Source organism: Pollachius pollachius (genome assembly GCF_949987615.1).
Source record: "Pollachius pollachius genome assembly, chromosome: 12".
Classification (NCBI taxonomy): domain Eukaryota; kingdom Metazoa; phylum Chordata; class Actinopteri; order Gadiformes; family Gadidae; genus Pollachius; species Pollachius pollachius.
The window spans coordinates 5,467,115-5,486,776 of NC_136945.1; the positions used below are offsets into that span (position 1 = coordinate 5,467,115).

Here is a 19,662-nt window from a genome sequence, read left to right on the forward strand (position 1 = left end):
CAGCCTATTCTGAGCTAGCCTCTGTGGCCTGGTACTGTCAGAGTCGGGCCAGGGAGGAGTGGTGGTTCCACACAGGGCCAACCATTCAGCCAGGAAACCCTAGCACTCTGTTTACCAACCACTGCAGCAAGTGTCAAGGTCCACCCTAACCGGTGTTGTATTTACAGACCTGCCCTCTCCTATTTACAGACATAAGGCATCCTTTCTCCTCAGCTACCGCCTTTAGAAATACAAGTCACAGCAAAGAGAGCGAAAGAAAGGCATTTGTACTCACCTAGAAGTGCAGCCTACAAATCCTCTGGCAGCAAGAATAGAGAGGGGGGAATGCTAAACCGCCAAACTAGTGTTATTAGTGAAAAACAAACCTAACCCATGTTTTGTTTTTTCTTACCACAGGCAATTTGTTCCCTCTGAGCAAGGAGAGGGCTGGCCCTTAACACAATACAGGCGGTAACGTTGTAGAGGCAGCCGTCTTGTTTCAATATGCATAGACCGTGCACAAAGTCTACTTGGCAGATACAGCTGCTACTAGGCAACAGGCTTATCTAAATATTGTAAAACAGGAGCAGGGACATGGGACAACAGAGAAGGCATAAGGTTAGCTGCCATGACTGTGACCAACTCAGCCTAAACTGTAGACCTGGCAAAACCGGCAGCATCGCTCCTATCATTAGTGGAGCAGGGCCAAAGTTTGTTCTAGAATGTGTAACGCCAACAAAGGCATCCAGTGAAAAGGCCAGGTGAATGACTGGGGGGCACTGTGTGAATGGGAGATTACGTCAAAGTTACATGTACTGCTTTGAAATACAAATACAAAAAACACACTTTGGAAGGTGTTGCTTAAGGTAAGGATGGCCATCTTCTTGCCTTAGTGTGTTTAAGGCGTGTTGCGTACAAGGATTTGGATGCAGTAATTATAAAATCAGGACATTAAATTGTTGCCATTGCTACAAAAAACACAAACAACAAACATAAGACATAATTGGTCTTTGGTTGAAAACACAGTATGGCGACTTGGTGGCTATGTGGGTCCTTGTTGTGTGTGACACACTAACAGGCTCCCACAACCTAGCCAGGGCCTCAAATACAATCAGTGGGGAGAGGGCACATGTTTAGGATTGCATGAAAAACCTGCACCTGTCGTGTAAACATTCTTTGGCGCTTTTGTTTTGAAACCCACTGTTCCTGCTGTTCCACTAGGATAGCACAATAAGAACATAATAGCAGTGTGTGGGACTTTGTATGTTTGTGTGTGTGTGTGTGTGTGTGTGTGTGTGTGTGTGTGTTTGTAAAAGTTCACGTTTGTTTGTTATGTGAGTGATTCATCAAAATAAAATAGATGGGCATATAAAATGCTTAGTCTGTAACAGAGTAATTGACCTCTGGGAGAGACAATTTAAAGAGTTCTTCATCAGCAGTCCAACCACATAGGACCATAGCGCATCGTACACTTATTGCCTTGACTTCTACAGTAATGTGCCTCTTAAACGGTGTGGGCAGGCGCATGTGTGACTGCATGCACACACATGCCCCTGTATGCAGAGCTCCCAATGCATGAACCTCTCTGTGAAGAACGTGTGTGGTCAAACGGCTGGGAAGTTCCTTCTTCAACCCTATACCTGTAGGCACAGGATTCATGGATGGCTGGCTCCTCACCTTACACAGACCTGGAATGGTCATGGCGGGGGGGATAATTTGCTTCCAGCAACCCGGGAGGATGATGAAACTCTAGTGGACAACCCTAGCTTTTTTTGTGTTGCTACACCCTTGCTCCCTGCCCATTCCCCGCTCTCTCTCTATCTCTCTCAGTATCTCTCTCGCTCTCACACTCAGTCTCTCAGTCTCTCTCTCTCTCTCTCTCTCTCTCTCTCTCTCTCTCTCTCTCTCTCTCTCTCTCTTCGTGTTCTCACACCCACCCGTGACACATCCAGCAACAGTTGTCCAAGTCCATTCCTCACACTTCCTCTACTGACATGGGGGAAAGGGGGGTTGCAGGCCAGGGGTCAATTTTCATGGGACGGTTGAGGGGAGGCAGTGGGGGGTATCAGGCGTGAAAGGGCAGGCCTTGTTGGAACCTACTAGGGCACTGAAGGACGGTGTGCCAAGCAAAGCAAAAGCAGGGCAGGCTGGTTGCCATCAGCTTAAGAACCAACAGAAGGGTTGTCGCCTGCCTGGCACAGAGAGCATAGTTGGTGCAGGATAGTCTTGAACCTACTCTGTTGAATGTCATCCTCTCCATTGGAGCGTGGAAGGGACAGAGAGCAAGTGATCCATCCATGCTGGCCTCACTGTATGCTATGACTATACATAGTAAAATAAAGCATCAACTTGCAAAGCCTTTGTGGGCTCCTACAGCCCATTTAACAAACTTAAACTTAATGAGAAACTTTCCAATAATGTGCATAAGACAGAACCGTCTGTAATCTTCTCACGGGTTTTCCCAGCCTCATTTCATTCATGCTTATATGCCCCAATTTCCCCATTTGGTTTTCATTGGCCCTTCTGTTTTAGATCTTTGGTTAAGACATTTCCTGTGAAGCACTTTTTGTTTTTAGAATATGGTATACAAACTTTCTGTTCCTCTGTTTTATTGAGATGGGTTTAAAAAGGCTGGGTTGATGGGTTTATTCTCAACTTGTGGGTATGTTCGTTGTTTTGGGCATTTTGAGTGGTGTGAGCATATGCCAAACCTTCATCTTTAAAAAGATGTTAATGTGAATATTTAAAAGTTAATTAATGTTTAAATGGCTTAACATTTCGTTGAATCTAGCCCAAGTTGTTGAAGCTTTTTGTTGTTTTGTTGTTGTTGTTGCGCTATGTTTGTGTTCTGATGGCATTCTTGATCATGGAAATATTGGAATATACATTTTATGGGTATTTAATGACTAATGTGGGTCCTGAGACCAGTTGAGAAGCACTGGTTTAAGGAGTATAAAGTAATCTGAAAGATATAATCACTTCAAAGTAATGCCGTCTACCCTCTAAGCCTGAGTCAACCATTCTTATGAGGAGGGGGTATGTAGCTGAGAGAAGAAAGACGGACAGCTTTGAGTCACTGATATGACTCTATACGTCTAGAAACGCTTGGGAACCTGACGATCCGGTTGTGTTTTTGTTCCATACTGCCAACCGAAGGCTTGAAACAAGGGTCCCCTTTTAAACCAATTCTCCCAGCAACAAACCCAACTTTTCTTTCAACGTTTCAATCCCTCAGTACAATGCACAGGTGTCAGTTGTCTTCAGCAAAGTCAAAAGGAATATGACCTCCTAGTGTGCTGTGACAGATAGTAATGTAAGGGTCGTTTAGAAGTGAGAAAAGTGTTGACTCTGAAGTAAGAAAAATATCCTCACTTGATCATAATCAACAAGTTTTGCATTATGTAAGGCAATGGATCTATGGGAAGGGATATAACATGTTACCTTGGTAACAGGAATGCCCGCAAAGACTATCATTCATATGCATTACAAAGCCTTTGCAAGTGGACCCTATGCTAATTCCTGTGATGGAGCCGAACAATAGACAGCATTGTCAAATGAACGGGTAGACCTCATTCAACGAGGGCTCTCTGATGCCTTCCCACAAGGCTGGCCAGCCAATCAGGGTCTAGGAGGGGAGGACCCAAAGACATGTATAGGAGAACTGGGGAACTGCTCCAACAGCTGCCCTAATCCTCAACTAGGGACAGTTTCCTCTTCTCTTGGGGCACCGGATTAGACCGGATCTCGCAAGGTCATTTCACCACCTTCAGTTCAGGCTTCAGTCTTTCCCATGCTGCTTTCCAACTCCTGATTTTACAGTTTCACTCCCTATTCCCCTGCCCTGCCAGAATGCAACTACAGAATGATTCTTCATTAGGTGTGAGAACATAGCACCCACCTACCTTGCCAGTGATTCCAGCAGGACATTTGGATCTTTCTCTCCGTCTCTGCATTGGTCGTTTACAATGCTGCTTCAAACACTGTTCCATGCCTACATGCTATCCATGGAGAAGGTTGGTCTCTGTGGCTCTTCGTCCCACTAAACTAGATGAATTCTGTAGGAAGGCTGAATAACTTCTGGGACCTTCTGCCTGCTTGGTAGAACAGTCTGTGTCTGTCTGACCACTGCAACTTTACAACTGGGGCAAGTCTGATAAACAGCAGCTTCTGTTCTGCCCTAAAAATCCTCCCCTTTTTAGTGGTGAAGCATATGGAAACTTTTTCAGGTCAGATAAGAGCGGGGACGAGAGCCAGCATGTGCAGGAGACAAGAGGCCTAACATGGGATCAGGGTGGACATACTGGGCAGGCTCTGCCCAGGGCACCAGCTGTCAAAGCTAGAAACAAAGAGGTCACTTGTCGCAACAACAAGACAGACAAATGAACTGATTTGGACGAAATTGCATTTCATAGACCTTGGCATACACTGTCCAAACCTCTATTAGTGCCAATGTGACTCAAACAAATAACATTTCATTGATTATATGGTACTGCTTCTTCAACTTTTGCCATGATGCTTGTCCAACAGAAACATGAGTTGGAAGAATATTTGTCCCTTGGCAGTATGTATCTCAAATGAAACGATGTGGAAGTGACAAAGATTGATTTGTAAATGTGCTTCCCTCCCCGCCCCGTCTTGGACTTGTATATTTGGTATCGGGATTTTGCCCCCAGGCCCCTAAGAAAATGTGTCAAAGCATTTAAAAAAGTGACAATAAAATATCTCTTATCCAATCTCGAGCAATTCTAAACACATTCCCAAAGTTCCCGCTTTCACACAAATTGTAACCTGTTGTTGAACGTGCTCGCCCTAATCTCTTTCGCAAGTTGAACACAGCGAGGTCAGTTTGAGCATGATCTATCCATGTTTCCAACAGCTAACCCCTGATTTGCGTTAAGGGAACATTTTGGCGTAAGCAGGGAGTAGTTGCGTCTGGGGGGAGTCTTTAAACCCAAAATCCGCCCTGCTAGAGTGCCACCAGGGGCCTGACTGGGAGCAGAGGGGCTCAGGGTGGTCCCCTGTAGGTCCCAGGGTCGACAGCAGGTCCTCCAGGATTAGATACAAACCCTCTCTGGTGAAGACATTAACGCTATCTGTCCCGGTCTGAAAGGGGGGGTGTTCTAAATAATGAGCCCTGGGGGCCACCACTGGGGGTCAGCTATGCAGATACAGGATTAATATGTCCCACGTCGTCAATACAGATCTTTTTTAGGATGCAGCAGATGGTGGACACCAACGGTGTCAAATGACAGCAAGAGGTGTGTAGTCAGACAGACCTCAGAATTAGTGTGCATTAGACTTTAATTATTTTTAGTGCATGTATCTTGCACCTAAACCCCACCAACTAATATCGCCCAATCCAATTTAACATCAGGGAGGCCACAGGTCAACGACTTGAAGCTGCATTTATCCACCACACACATGAGTGTTTCCAGACGTCAAAACTTCGGGTTAGGAAAGGCTTGAAAAATGTATCAAAAGCAAAGCATAGCATGATAGAAAAAAGTTCAAGATCGAAAACCAAACTTTCAGACGTAAGTATGTACGTCAATGACCAAATGAATCCTACATAACAAGAATAGAATGAACAGACCACACCAAAGATCTGCAATGCTGTTTTAAGAAATAACAACGCAAAAAGAGCCATTGACACCAGGGTACGTTGTTTGAAATCACACATCCTCTCAAAGGCACAATCAAACAGATCCATCTTCAAAGGTATTGTAGGATGGACATCCTGCCCCGTCCTTGGTTGTCATTGTCTAAAAGGTCCAACTTAAAACTAGGGTAACCTTGTTGGAAGAATGTAGTGTTTGGTTGCCTTTTGTGCCTCTACTATTGTGAGCCACCAGAGTAAACATGGGGGACAGGGGAAGGGTGTAGGTCTTCTTCTACACTCACTTTGACACCCTAGTCTAACCATTTCAGAATCATGTAGGCGGTAAGGCATATGAGAACAGGAATACCTACAACAAAAAAAGGATCCATAACTGCAATTTGAATTATGTTGAGCCTATGAAGTCCAGGTTTTAAACTAAATTGTAATCCTATACATCTAACGAACGGAAGCTTCAAATAACACACACATTATAGCAAACCATCAGTCTCCAGAAATCAATAAATTAAAGTTGTTGTTTTTTTAATACAAAACACAGTCCAAACAGAGTAACTAACTATGTGTAGGCCAGGCCTATACCATCATTTTTAAGCTACTGCTGGGGGCCATAACCCAACAGTTAAAGGGGGCAACAAATGGGCTGTGGAACATGTGTCTGTCGAGTTATTGGTCTCACAACCACAAGAAAGAGTTAGCAGAACCAATCTGCAGAACAGTGGAGGAAAAACGCGAACTGCGTTCCCATGTCAATAGTTACGCTGAAAGTTATGATTATAACTTTTGTCTGCTATGGCAATGTAAGAGAATATGAAACAAGGGGAATTTGTAGGCTCGATTAATAAAGTAGTTATTCATACGTCACATGCCTAGAAAAGATACCTTAGTGAGAAATAAGCTAAGATACTTGGAGGCACTCATGCAGCATGCAACTACAAATTCAGCTCAAATTCACACTTTCATGTTTTATCACACGGTTGTATTTGGTAACGTATTATTATTACATGCTGTAGTGCTAAGCCTTATTATTCTTACCGATAATAACAATATACATACATTTAAAGTACACAACTATTAACATATATGAAGGCTTCCATTCAATCGCGCGGGTTTGTCTAGTATCCCACCATGGTGGCCACTGTTTGAAAGCTTGACGACAGTTAGCAGCGAACACACTCTGTTGTTATAGACTTTGTATAACAAGTCCGAATCAAAATGGGAATGAGAGGTCGAACTCTTACCTTGCTCCGGCCATTATATTCACATTGTTAGCAAAACGTGGATAAAAGAAGAAGGTATTTAGCGACTGTTTTAAGCCCGGGGGATATTTTCTTCTCACGGGACAGCGCCGCTGCCAGAGTAGTGAGCACGAGACAGCGCTCCACTGGTGAATCCGATCCGCTGTCTCCGCCTCTCCCTGTGAACCACGGGCTGGGGTGGGGGGCCTCTACCCGTCCGCGCGCACAAACACACAAACACTCACGCACAAGCAGTCATGAGTACCTTATCGCTGATCTGATTACTAATCCAACTTTTTCTTTTAGATAGATAGACCTACAAAGAAAGTATCGTCTACTCTACGATCATCACACTAAGATGTGTATTATTTTAAAGACTACATTTTAAATGAACTATTACCGGTCATTTAGGCGGTTGCGAATGCTGAAAAAAGCTCACAGAGACACCTGCTGGATTACAAAGAGACTCTCGTGCATTTTCAGAAATAGGAGATTTTATGGTCAAACAACACTTTATTCACATGTACTAGCACTCAAGTCTATGGAAGTTTAGGAAGAACAAATCAAATGAGCTAACAAAGGCAAGTAGCTAAAATTCACATCAAGAAGTATTACATTGTGTTGTCGTAAAGTATACATCTATTCATTTTACAGGGACCTTTCTTTTCACAGTGAACCTTTTAAGTGCTTTTTCATTTAAAATGTACACTAAATCCAAAACACAATTCTTCAAAAATCAAATATGTCTAAACAAGAGGATACAAATTAAGAGCAATAAGTCTTCAAGCTACATTTCTACCCTAAAGATCATTTTTGTCAGAGTACATTAGGCCTATACAAGAAATATCTGTCCCTTCAGTATTATAAAAAATATTGTAAACATTTATATTAATTGCACAACATACATTCAAATACATACTGTACTGTAAAGCAAGTTTTTTTAGCACCATGTATAGCAAGCGGAAAACAAACCATTTGGATATTTCTACAGTGGGATATTGACAATACAAATGGGTAACATGCCATTCAATCATAAAGCATATTACCAGCAGGGAAGTCATTGCGATTGTACAAAGTGAAACTTTGTGGTTACTATCAGAGGTGTAGCTGGCATGATCATGGTAGGTGAACTCTAGTCCTCTTTGCTCTCTGAGTAACAGTGTGTGTGTGTGTGTGTGTGTGTGTGTGTGTGTGTGCGTGTGTGTGCGTGTGTGTGTGTGTGTGAGATGTTGCATAAATGACATTCATCGACATTATGGTTAGCTATGATACAAAAGGACTGCAACAATCATCCATCTTCATCATCACACCCTGGTCCAGGCCGCTTCTCACGTACACAGACGCCATCGGTGCACAGCTTTGAAACAATCAGCCTTCAGACTGTGACGCGCCCAGACAGCTCACCAACGCTTATTCAGTGCGTACAGCAGCAGAGTTGACACCACCCCAGAAAAACACTCTTCTATATCACCAGTGCATCTGTTCACTCCACCGCTTCCATGCGCCATGAATAGAGAGCAGATTAAAGCTGATATAAACTATGTACAGGCAAGACCCGACTGTCTGCTTCGGAGCACAGAGAGAGGGAGAGGGAGAGGAAGAGATGAGGTGTTGCGAGCCCCCATGGGCCACGAGCGGTGGAAAATGTGAGTGTGTGTTATGAGTGTAAACGCATGTGGGGAGGGAGAAACAGACACACACCGCCGGTATCAGAGTGGAGTTTTTTTTGTGTTGAGCTCAGCACTTCTTCTGCTCGGATGATAATGGCCACAATCTGGGACCGACCCAAAAAAGCAACCGAAAAAAAAGCAAAGGAGGAGGAGGAGAATCGCATCGCAGGGTTACATTCCAACAGGGGGCGGCCAAGGTCCTCTCGTTCTCCCCCGTTCTTCCGCTCCCTCCTCCTCGACCGGAGGGAGACCTGGTGTGGCGGCGGCTGATCCCGGGATGCCGCTGGGACTTAACCCACCCAGCCTTCCCAGATCTGGCCTCTGTGTGCGGGGACGGGGACGGGGACGGGGATGGGGGGGGGGGGGGGGGAGTCGGACAGATCACATGGGTTAACTGGGGCTCTTTAAAGGGCGACCACTGGCTACCGCAGCTCCACTTGTGTTCTGCAACGCTGTCAAAGAATACACGGTGAGAGCAACAGTAACGAGGGAGCTGGGACCATGGCAGCATCCCTGGCTTGTGCGCATTACGGGGAAAGAGTGCAGCTTTGCCATGCAAGGGAAACAGGGAATAAGCGCGTGTGTGTGTGTTTGGTTTATGTGTGTGTGTGTGTGTGTTTGCGTTTGTACACAGGATGAGGACAGGGACGAGGGATAACAGATGGTTAATGGCGAACTCACAGCGATTTGGAGGAGGGCTTCTTCACTTTTGGCCGCTTTCGCCGCTGAACCGGCCTGAAGCATGCACGGTGCGGGGCAGATGCACGTGCATGGAGACACACACACACACGCACACATACATTGCATATGCAAACAGCCACACGCTCACACAAAAACACACACACACATACACACACACACACACACACACACACAGATATAAACACACATACACTCACAAACACACACACGGATATCAACAGACACAATCACACACAAACGCACACACACATATAAACACACAGACAGACAAACACACACACACACATATAAACACACGCTCACACAAACACACAGCAGAGACAAGCAATTAGGCATAAAGACAAAAAAGGGAACAGCAGAAGCCAAACGCCGGCTTGCGTTTCCAACCCCCCCCACCCCCCGTGTTAAACAGCCTGCGATCACAGAAACAAGGAAGCGCTGCTTTCTGTACAAACATCGAAGAGGTTCGGTTTCACCGTGAGGTCCGTCGTATTCCATTCCCCCCAGTGGGGATGATCGGCGAGCAGAAACACAACCCCCAGGACGTCACCTCTCTAACGTTTCCCCCGGCTTAACACAAATTCCATCTGTGGTGCTTGTGGAAGTAATAAGATATGTGCAGAAGGGAGGAAAGATGAGAATACCTGTACTCGCTGAAGTAGTTCCTCTCTTTCCCTCCTGAAACAGAAACAAGGAAGTCGGGGGTTAAGTGCTTTATTATTCTGTCTGGAGTCACATTAAAAACACCGCTCCATCATGTTTCTCGGGTCTGGGGGTCTAGGGGCTTCGGGGGGCCCCGGTACCAAGGCTGCCTCACCCTTCTCGGGGTTGCACTGCTTGTGGCCCTTACAGCTGCGCAGCTCCATCAGCTGCTGGTGCATGGAGTTCAGAGCGCTGCGGTCCAGCGTGCTCACTGCATTTATCAGCTGCGGGCATATTGAGGACAACATCATGTTAGACCCTGGTGGGTATTTTGCCAACTACCACAATAAAGAGGATTTAGTGCGGAAATCTCCCCAGCAGGAATCATTGCCAGAGATTATCAGAATTCAGTATGAAACATATTTTGAGGGATCACGCACATGGTGAATCTGGAAATATCGGCATGTGTGTCTGTGCAGAGTTGTACAAGTGTGTGTGGTATATATGCGTGAGTGGTTGTGTGTGCCTTTGTGTGTGTGTGTGTGTGTGTGTGTGTGTGTGTGTGTGTGTGTGTGCGTGTGTGTGATTGTGTGTGATTGTGTGTGCATGTACATTTGAACACGCCGACGGATATACCTGGTATGGGTCGGTGTTGATGTCGAAGTACTCCAGGAAACCAGTGGCAAACTCACAGAACAGGAAGTTGTGCGTTTCGTTGATGGTCCGCAGGCACCAGTAAGTGTTGTTGTTTGCACTGGTGCATGCACAGAACGGCCCCACTATGGAAGAGCGGTTGGCAAGGTGAAAGAGGAAATACGAATAAGGGAAAAATAAGATAATTAGGGCAGCCAACTGACAAAGCATTCCAAAAATTGTACTAAACACACACACACCGTTAGAAGGACAAGACCTTATCTCAAGGGATTTACATATTTTTTTGATATGCAAATTCATTAATTAGCAGGTACGGGCTAGGCACCTTGCTCAAGGATATCTAAAGGTAGACTGCAGATGTTAGGGTTCAAACGCAGAACCTTTTAGCTGGGACTCAAACCCACTTATCAGTAAACTATCCTGCCCGATGATGATAATTAAACGGTATTTGCTACATTGTTTATTTAAGTTATTCACGGTTAAATAAAATATATAACATCTTAGAAATGCAGACAAAAATAATACCCAAATGCCTATGTGGCAAATGGTACTGTTCTGGCATGCCATTCCTCACTTGTCCAGAAGGGCTGGGTCTGCCAGTGGTGGTTGTCATGGGTGAAGCAGGTCAGGCCAGGCATGCTGCACGTGTCGTTGTTACGGAGCCGCTTCAGCAGTTTGCGCAGCTTCTTCCTGCGTTTCTGGTCTTTCAGTATCCACTGCTTCTTCTGCTTGGAGGGCATCCTATCGATAAAATAGAGAGAAAGAAACCAACGGGTGATTAATGAGTTCCTGTCAACATGTCTTTCTTATACAATCAGTAGGGGGCATTTCTGAGACTCATGGCTGAGTTGGTGTTTCATTTCTCACCTGAGTGAGTGCAGGCGTCTGGCATTAAGTCTATAGGCCTCTTTGTTCTTGAGGAAATAGCTGTAGGTGGCAGGGTGGACAGCAGACACATAGTTAGTTACAGTAATATATGTAATGACTTTATCGATGAATTGACCTGTGTGTTAATTCACTCACCTAGGAAGACTACACTCACACTCCTCCGGTTTGACCTTCTTCAGATGACCTTTCACCTCTCGGAGGTTCTGGATTTTGGTCTGCAGTGTTTCGATCTTATCAAGGCGTGCAAGAAATCCCCCCCCCCCACACACACACACACACACACACACACACGCACACAGTTGCATAATCCTTTACATAACAATAAATTAACCCAAGGAAGAGGGAGAGTGGTACAGAGAGCCAGAGAGACAGAGTCTGAGAGACTCAGCTATAGTGATTAGAGATAGAAAGAGATACATAGAGACAGAGAGACGGAGAGACAGAGAGCGAGATAGAAAGAGCGCGAGAGAGACAGACAGAGAGACGGAGAGACAGAGAGAGCGATAGAAAGACAGCGAGAGAGAGAGAGAGACAGAGACACAGAGAGAGTGAGAGAGATAGAAAGACAGCGAGAGAGAGAGAGAGACAGAGACACAGAGAGAGTGAGAGAGATAGAGTTAGAGGTCGAGTGGATTAGCCATTCAAAGTACCTCATGTTCAATGTGTAGCTTGTGGTCCTTCCAGGCTTGGAGAGACTTGTACAGCCCTCCGTCACACTTAACTGTGTCATTCATGAGAATGGAGCACCTGTAGGGAACACACACACACACACACACAGACACACACACAGACACACACACACACACACACATACACACACACACACACACACACACACACACACACACACACACACACACATCACCTACTTATCCCTATTCCAAGACAAGTAAACTTTACTTGTGCTCCCCTTTCCCATAGATGCATTCTCGAAGGGCTCGACAGGCACACATTCAGAGGGAACCGCAGCGGTGAGCGGCTGAAAGAGGAACAGAAAGCCCAGCGGGCAAAGCAGAGATGGAATAGAGGTGACAGCAGCATCAGGTGATGCTGGTGGAGGAGGAGGAGGCGGACGCCTGGCAGCTAGAACTCCCCCGGCGATACCCGGTACACCACCCCTCGCTGCCCCAACGGGATGATGGTCACCTTGCAGTGCCGTCAATGTGTGCATGTGTGTGTGTGTGTGTGTGTGTGTGTGTGTGTGTGTGTGTGTGTGTGTGTGTGTGTGTGTGTGTGTGTGTGTGTGTGTATATGTGGCGTGGGTCATTTAATGAAATAATAAGTAAGTGATTTGAGTGGCTGGCGCAGCTAATGCAAGATCTTTACAACTGCATTTATCAACCAAGGCAAAATACAGATAACATAAATTCTAGATTTATATAATGTGTTATTTAATTATATATATCATTACTATTCATTCAACTAGCAGATGCTTTTATCCAAGACATGCAGTGAGTTCAGATACGTCGTTCAGGAGCAGGTAGGGGAGTGCATGTTGCTCCTAACGATGCCTACAGGGAAGGCACGTTGCCTACACGTTGGGCATTGAGTCCTATTCCTTTTAGTTGGGAGTCCATCACCCCAGCCTCCGCACTATCCTTTTATAATTATTCATATGCATATGCATCATTATTCAGCAGCAGAGGTGCAGAGCGAAAACTGAATTAATCTGAAATCTCAGGTCGGTCTGCATCTGTCCTCTCCCTAATGTTTCAGCCAACACAGCTATATCCGGAGGCAACGGTAAAATAAGAAGCCAGGGTGCTAAGAAGCTATGAATTCTCTAATGATCAAGCCTTGAGCATGGAAGAGTATTATTTATTCTTGAATATGTATATCCCGCCGCAGAACTGTGCACCTTACCCCCCCCCCTTTTTTCTGCACTATTTTATTAATTTTGTACTTTATTAGATTTATATTTTTAATTCTACATGTGTATGCACTGGGAAGGAGATACTTTTAATCTCATTGTACTGTGTATAGTGACAATAAAAGGCATTCATTCGTTCATTCATTCATCCATTCAAGGTGTGTGGCCGGATCCTACCTGTAGGTCACCTTGAGAGCGGCCGACGGTGTGACTCTACTTCCTGGTGTGGGGGTGGGTCTGGCCGTGATCCCCATTCCACTGAAGCCCTCCGCGTCGTCATCCAGGGCGTCCTGTTCAGCTCCGTTCCTTCTATCCTCGTTGCTGTGGTTACCGTGGCCCATGGGCCGGTAGCCGTCCTGCAGGTCCACAGCGTACAGGTCCCCGTCCAGCTCAAAGGGCACGGAGCGCGCCCAGCGGTTCCTGCTGACCGTCTTGCTGGACTTCATCTCTGAATGGGACCGTCGACATGGATGATGGAGAGGGATGAAAGGCAGCCTAACCGCCGCTTTTAGATCTAGGCCCACTAAAATTAGATACGACTATATTAATCCCAGACACAAAAGGAATACTGTACCTAGATCTACAAATAAAGATATTAACCCATGAAACAAAAAATAAATAGAGAATGTAGTTCATGCTCATCATTTGTTTGTTTTTTAAATAAAAATGTCTCTTGCCTTCAAGAGATTTAAAAGAGTTGTGTGGGATCTCAGGTCTACCACTGGGTGGCAGCACAGACGTGCCAAATTAGTATTTCAATAGCTACTTCAGCATGAAGTGAATGGCCCTGTTTGAGAGGGCTTGTATACTGTAAGGACATTTGAAAGAAAAGGGAAGTGTGCTACGGAACAAATCAGTTTGGAGTTTCTAAATATAACCACTGACGAGGACAGAGCAAAAAGAGTCTGATCACATTGACTAGCATGGGAACTGACTTTTCTTGGTTACCAACGTCCTCTTGGGGGCCTCCGCCTTAAATCCCAGGGGCCCGCAGTCACAGCCGTCAGCGTTGACAGGGGGGACATAGGGCTGAGGTCCATCACTGCTGGCCTTCAGGGCCTGCATGCGCGGCGCAGCATAGAGGCCCGCCAAGCCTTTACATTTATAGAGCCTCAGCTTGCCGGTGGGGTCCTCCACACACTGCCATTTCTAGACAGGAAGACAGATGCGGAAATTAGGATGGGTAAAACATTGCGTTTGTCTGTCTCTGATACCCAACATCATCGTCTCTCTAATAATCCAAAACTTGACACTGATTAGCGGCAACAGGGGAAGTATAAGGGCAACTCGTTCATTAGTTCCGCGTTAGGAATGGCACTAAGGTTGCACCCTTCTTGCGTGAGATGCCGGTACCTGTCCAGGCTGCTGACAGGAGGTCTGGTACTCTGCCTTCTGACACAGCTCCCTGACCCGCTGGTATTTGGGCAGGAAGTTCTCCTCCTGATCCACATCCTTGCCGTCCGTCCTCTTGTGCATTGGCTTCCTGCGCACGAGTGGGAGCAACACAGCGAGGGAGATGTGTGTGAGATATGGACCTCATGACCCACCGGGATGATGAGCCAGTCATACGTTAGATGTCACCCTATGGGCACGCCGTACTGGAGGAGAAATGTCTGCTGTGGAAAGGGCAATCAATAGAGCCTCACCCGCGCTCCACCAGAAAGGAATCCCGCCATGTCTTTGTCTTCCTGCTCAACTGGAACCTGACAATAAGAGGAGACAGGCAGCAGAGGGGTTCTTGTTAGCATCGCGCCGTGATATTTGGCCTGAACACACACAGGCCGAGCCCTTTCAAATGTCATGTCTGCGCCGTGCGTGGAGAGGAGACTGCGGTGCTACTTTTAATTTGAGGGGGACGTGTCCTGCATGTTTAAGGATACAGAGAAACAGAGGATTGCACATTTTCAGCCCTTGGTCTTAAGCAAAGTCACGTTATTAAGTCCTACTGTTGCACTCCAACAAGTAATAAAGAAACTCAATCATCTAATCTAGGCTGCTGGTTTAGTTTTACTCTTCACTATTTTAATAATTCATGAGATGCAGAACAATGCAAAGCAACTTGAATTTGAATTTTTCTCATTAATGAGCTGTAAGGGCATCTTGCTCAAGGAGGCCTAAAGGTAGACTTTGGAGACATTGGAGTTTGAACCCACAACTTTGATTGGGAGTCAAACCCCCTTACCACTGAGTGTCTTCTGAGCCAGTGTGCACACGGATTTGATCTGGTTACCTGTTGACAGGCTTTTCTGCGTCCAGAAGTTTGAGGATGGACTTCCCATCCATCTCGGCGGGGATGTCGGCTCCAGCCATATCCAGCATGGTGGGCGCCAGGTCAACGTTCAGCACTATGTGGGGGTTGCTGCCGGGGAGGAGGATAGGTGAGGATAGGAAGTACGTTGTACAACACAATGGGATCTTTGCATTTCACCCATCACTAACAGCACAAGCGAGTAGTGGACAGCCACAATGCAGTGGCTGGGGAGCAACTCCAGGTCTAATGCCAGTGCCTTGCTTAACGGCAGGAGTATTAACATCAGCATGAACAGTTACAAATACATCAACTATACAAATATATTTCTAAGTAGAATAAGCATCTAATATAATATTGTATACGGCAGTATTTTCATCAGAACCACGGAACAAATCCACCTGTTGTTCAACCAATGATATTTCCTCTTAATAATCATTGCTGTCTGTACCGTTATGGAAAAGGGAACGTTATGCAGCTGGAGTGATCGTGGTTGGTGGGTGAGGGTGGTCGTTGGTGCATCACTCACATGGCCCCCTGGTCCACGCTGGGCCCTCGTATGAAGAAGGGCACGCGGATGTCGAACTCGTAGGGCATGGACTTGCCCTTGACCAGACCGAACTGTCCGATGTGGTAGCCGTGGTCCGAGGTGTAGATGATGTAGGTGTTGTCCAGTTCGCCCGTCTCCACCAGCATGTCGTACACCTGTCATAGGCACTGACGCTTACTTTCCCTGTGATGTCAGCGGAACACTAGCCTATTGTACTCTTGGTAAAAAAAAATTATATAACATCATTTCCCATAAAGTTCATTTGCTTTTTGTGTCAAAAGGTTGGACAATATTCTGTCTGCCCAATTGTTACCTATTAAACTAATAACCTCACTCAAATTGAACATATTCATATTCAAATGTGAATGTTCTCCTTCATTTTCATATTGAACTTACAACTCGATATGAGTCATCAGTGTTCCTTATCTCGGGTTTGTCCTCTGAGTTCTTCAGGGCTCCAGGTAAGGTGGTCACTTATAATGTGGACCTGTGAAGCCTTTTGAGACTCCGACTGTGATTAAAGGCTACACAAATAAATTTGACCCGACTTGACTTTCACTTTATGAAAACAACATTAGCAGCTCACAAGTGTGCCTCTGGCGCCAAATTTTAAGAATAAGTGTGAAGTATGCAGCAAGTGTGTCAATGAATATATTACACACTCACTGAAGAAGAGGCACAGCTCCCCCAGGACAGAGGAAGAGAAGGTGTGTGTATGTGAGCCTGTGTGAAAGTGTAATTGTGTGGATGTATTCTGTGTGTGTGTGTGTTTTTGTACGTTTTTTTTTACATATGCCTGCGTGTAAAACTGTGTATATGTGAGTCTTTAACCTCTTTGTTTAATAGTGTGTGTTTGCTTGCAAGTGTGTATGTGTGCGCTTGTGCTTGTGTGTGCGTGCCTGTGAGTGTCGATGTGTGTATTTGGGGTGCGCTGTGTGTCTGTGTGTCTGTTTGCGCATGCACATGTGTGGGTTTAGTTTTGCATGCATGTGTGTATAGATGTGTTTGTGCATGCATGTGTGTGTAGGTGTGGTTGCGCATGAATGTTTGTGTAGGTGTGTTTGCGCATGCACGTGTGTGTGTGTGTGTGTTTGTGCGTGTGTGTGTGTGGTTGCGCATGCACGTATGTGTGTTGGTGCATTTGCGCATGCATGTGTGCGTAGGGGTGTTTGCGTGTTCTTGCATTTGTGAATATGTGCTTGTCTGTGTGTGTGTGTGTGTGTGTGTGTGTGTGTGTGTGTGTGTGTGTCGCGTGCGTGAGCCAAGCTACCTTCTCCACGCTGTCGTCCACAGACAGCAGGGTCTGCATCCGGCGGCGCTGCAGCATGTTGGTGAACTGCATGTGGACCGGCTTCATGGCGCCCGTATAGCGCAGGATCCAATGCTTGTCCTGGTTGGGCGCGTAGTTGTAGCTGGGCGTGCTGAGAGAGCGAGCAACACAGAGACATGGAGAGAGAGTGTGAGAGTTATGGAGAGAGGGAGAGAGAGAGAGAGAGAGAGAGAGAGAGAGAGAGAGAGAGAGACATGGAGAGCGAGAGCGAGAGAGAGAGAGAGAGAGAGAGAGAGAGATAGAGAGCGAGAGAGAGAGTAAGACATATGGAGAGCGAGAGAGAGATAGCGAAGGAGGGTGGGAGGGAGAGAGTCAAAGCGGACAGATATTACGAGCAAGAGAGTGAAAGACAGAGTGAGACAGTTATATGGAGAGACAGATACAGACAGAGACAGAGAGATAAAGAGAGAGATAAGAAACTTTACTCGCTGATAACTGCTGAAATTGGGTTTCAGTGTATATATTGGATTACAGCATAATGTACCAAATTTTATTTTTTATTGTGCAGCTGAAACACAGCAACACTCCTTTCTGTTTGTGCGCCTGTCTCCCAGCATTTGATTTCCCAAGTAGCAGGGAAAGTGTTTACAATAAAGCTGAATATATATAAATGGAAAGCAGTGTAATCGATAGGTCCAAACTCTGCAAGGATTCTCTGATTAATACTCAAACGCGGGGGGCCCATGAGGGAACCTTAATTGTTTCAGTATAAACTGCTGAATATCTGAGGCGTTCTCCAGAAGGCAACCATATTAACACTCAAAGTGGAATCGATTTCATGAGATTTCCTTTTCTTTTTTTTGCAAGTCAGTTTTTGAGTCAGATTCGAATGCAAATTCAGTACTGCCTTAATTAAACTTAGAAAAATTAGTCAAAAACCAGAGAAGGCCAGCATGCTCTTTCGGAGCACTGAGCGCAGAATGAAGAAAGCTAATCACCACGGGAACGCTACAATATTTACCGGCTCCATCACCAAACAGATCGGGGGGGGGGGGGGGGGGGGGGTGGAGAGGTTAGGTTTAGAGGTTGGCTGGGGACGTTGGGCGAAGAGCTTCTCTCCACTCAGGAGAGCAAATGTATCGGCGGAAAGCAATTAAAAGTTAGTTGGAAGACTCGGGCGCTGGGTCTTAACTGTGGGACGCTCGTCTGTTTGAAGGGGCTGCGTGCCATAGGTTAATGATGCTGGTGGGATTGGTTACAGCGGGAGGGAGGAGGAAGAGAGGAGGCGCGCCCGGCCAGGGGCAAGAGGAGGGCTTAGGGGGGGGGGGGGGGGGGGGGGGGGGGGTGTTCGTGTGTGTCTGTGGAGTGTGGGTGAGTGGGGGGGGTTTGGGAGGTACTGGCTCATTACTGAACTCTTGGCTGTCTCTCCAGAGGCCCGTAGGAGGGCTACCATTAGCCAGCAGTGCTAGACAGCACGTCAGGTGCACAGGAGGAAAGAGTCCCTATGCTGGACTGTTGGTGTGTGTGTGTGTGTGTGTGTGTGTGTGTGGGTGTGTGTCTGTGTGTGTGTGTGTGTGTGTTTGTATGTGGGTGTGTGTGTGTGTGTGTGTGTGTGTGTGTGTGTGTGTGTGTGTGTGTGTGTGTGTGTTTATGGGTGAACTTACGTGCTTGGCTTTGTGTTTTAGTGTGATTGCATGCTATGCATACTGACTGTGTGCCTGTGTAGCATGTATGCATTAGTGAGTATGTGTTCACATACTGATCACTGCATGTATGGATATATGGATTTTGAATCTGTGTTGGATATGTGTGTGTGTGTGTGTGTGTGTGTGTGTGTGTGTGTGTGTGTGTCTGTGTGTGTGTGTGTGTGTGTCTATGCCAGCGTCCCCATCTGGTTATGTTCATTATCAATACATGTCTGGCATGGTCCATGAATCTTTTTAAGCATGCCTGACAAAATGGTACAAATTACAGAGCTCATTACAGCAGTATAACTAATGTGAACACAAGATAGGGGGAAATAGGGACTTTGAATTGGCCCTATATGTAAATAAGCCATGCTGCTCAGATGTAAATGAATTATTACCTACAGCTGAAAATGAATGGAAACATGAATTACTCACATAACAGCTGAGAAACCAATGAGGCTTAATTTGTCTATTTTTAATTGTGTCTACTTGTATGATTTAGTATTGTCCACCGTATGCAAAACTACACAAATGAAAGTCTTCTGAAGAGACACAGCAGCTGACATTGGGACTCAGGGATAGTGTCCTGACCTAACCCTCTCGGTCATTTCACAATAAAAGTTCCTCTTATCGCGTTCATCCATTTAAA

General features: G+C 45.9%; 2 protein-coding genes across 5 annotated transcripts in view; both read right to left on the reverse strand.

The window, feature by feature from the left end:
• The window catches only part of arhgap46a (Rho GTPase activating protein 46a), a 37,075-nt gene extending 30,136 nt beyond the window's left edge, over positions 1 to 6,939 (reverse strand). For both annotated transcript variants that reach the window (XM_079747793.1, XM_079747792.1), the window contains exon 1: positions 6,835 to 6,939. In XM_079747793.1, the coding sequence (XP_079603919.1) occupies positions 6,835 to 6,848 (14 nt within the window). In that variant the 5' untranslated portion in view covers positions 6,849 to 6,939. The remainder of the gene's footprint in view (positions 1 to 6,834) is intronic.
• Positions 6,940 to 7,331: 392 nt separating this feature from the next.
• sulf2a (sulfatase 2a) overlaps positions 7,332 to 19,662 on the reverse strand; it is a 48,811-nt gene continuing 36,480 nt past the window's right edge. For 2 of the 3 annotated variants that reach the window (XM_079747872.1, XM_079747871.1), the window contains exons 6-21: positions 17,326 to 17,476; positions 16,035 to 16,210; positions 15,488 to 15,616; positions 14,904 to 14,960; positions 14,611 to 14,740; positions 14,193 to 14,406; positions 13,435 to 13,705; positions 12,038 to 12,134; positions 11,523 to 11,617; positions 11,367 to 11,426; positions 11,074 to 11,240; positions 10,482 to 10,624; positions 10,021 to 10,129; positions 9,848 to 9,881; positions 9,183 to 9,236; positions 7,332 to 8,822 (exon numbers count right to left, since the gene is read on the reverse strand). In XM_079747872.1, coding sequence (XP_079603998.1) covers positions 8,792 to 8,822; positions 9,183 to 9,236; positions 9,848 to 9,881; positions 10,021 to 10,129; positions 10,482 to 10,624; positions 11,074 to 11,240; positions 11,367 to 11,426; positions 11,523 to 11,617; positions 12,038 to 12,134; positions 13,435 to 13,705; positions 14,193 to 14,406; positions 14,611 to 14,740; positions 14,904 to 14,960; positions 15,488 to 15,616; positions 16,035 to 16,210; positions 17,326 to 17,476 — 1,918 coding nt within the window. In that variant the 3' untranslated portion in view covers positions 7,332 to 8,791. The remainder of the gene's footprint in view (positions 8,823 to 9,182; positions 9,237 to 9,847; positions 9,882 to 10,020; positions 10,130 to 10,481; positions 10,625 to 11,073; positions 11,241 to 11,366; positions 11,427 to 11,522; positions 11,618 to 12,037; positions 12,135 to 13,434; positions 13,706 to 14,192; positions 14,407 to 14,610; positions 14,741 to 14,903; positions 14,961 to 15,487; positions 15,617 to 16,034; positions 16,211 to 17,325; positions 17,477 to 19,662) is intronic. The other variant, XM_079747873.1, reaches the window with a different exon arrangement.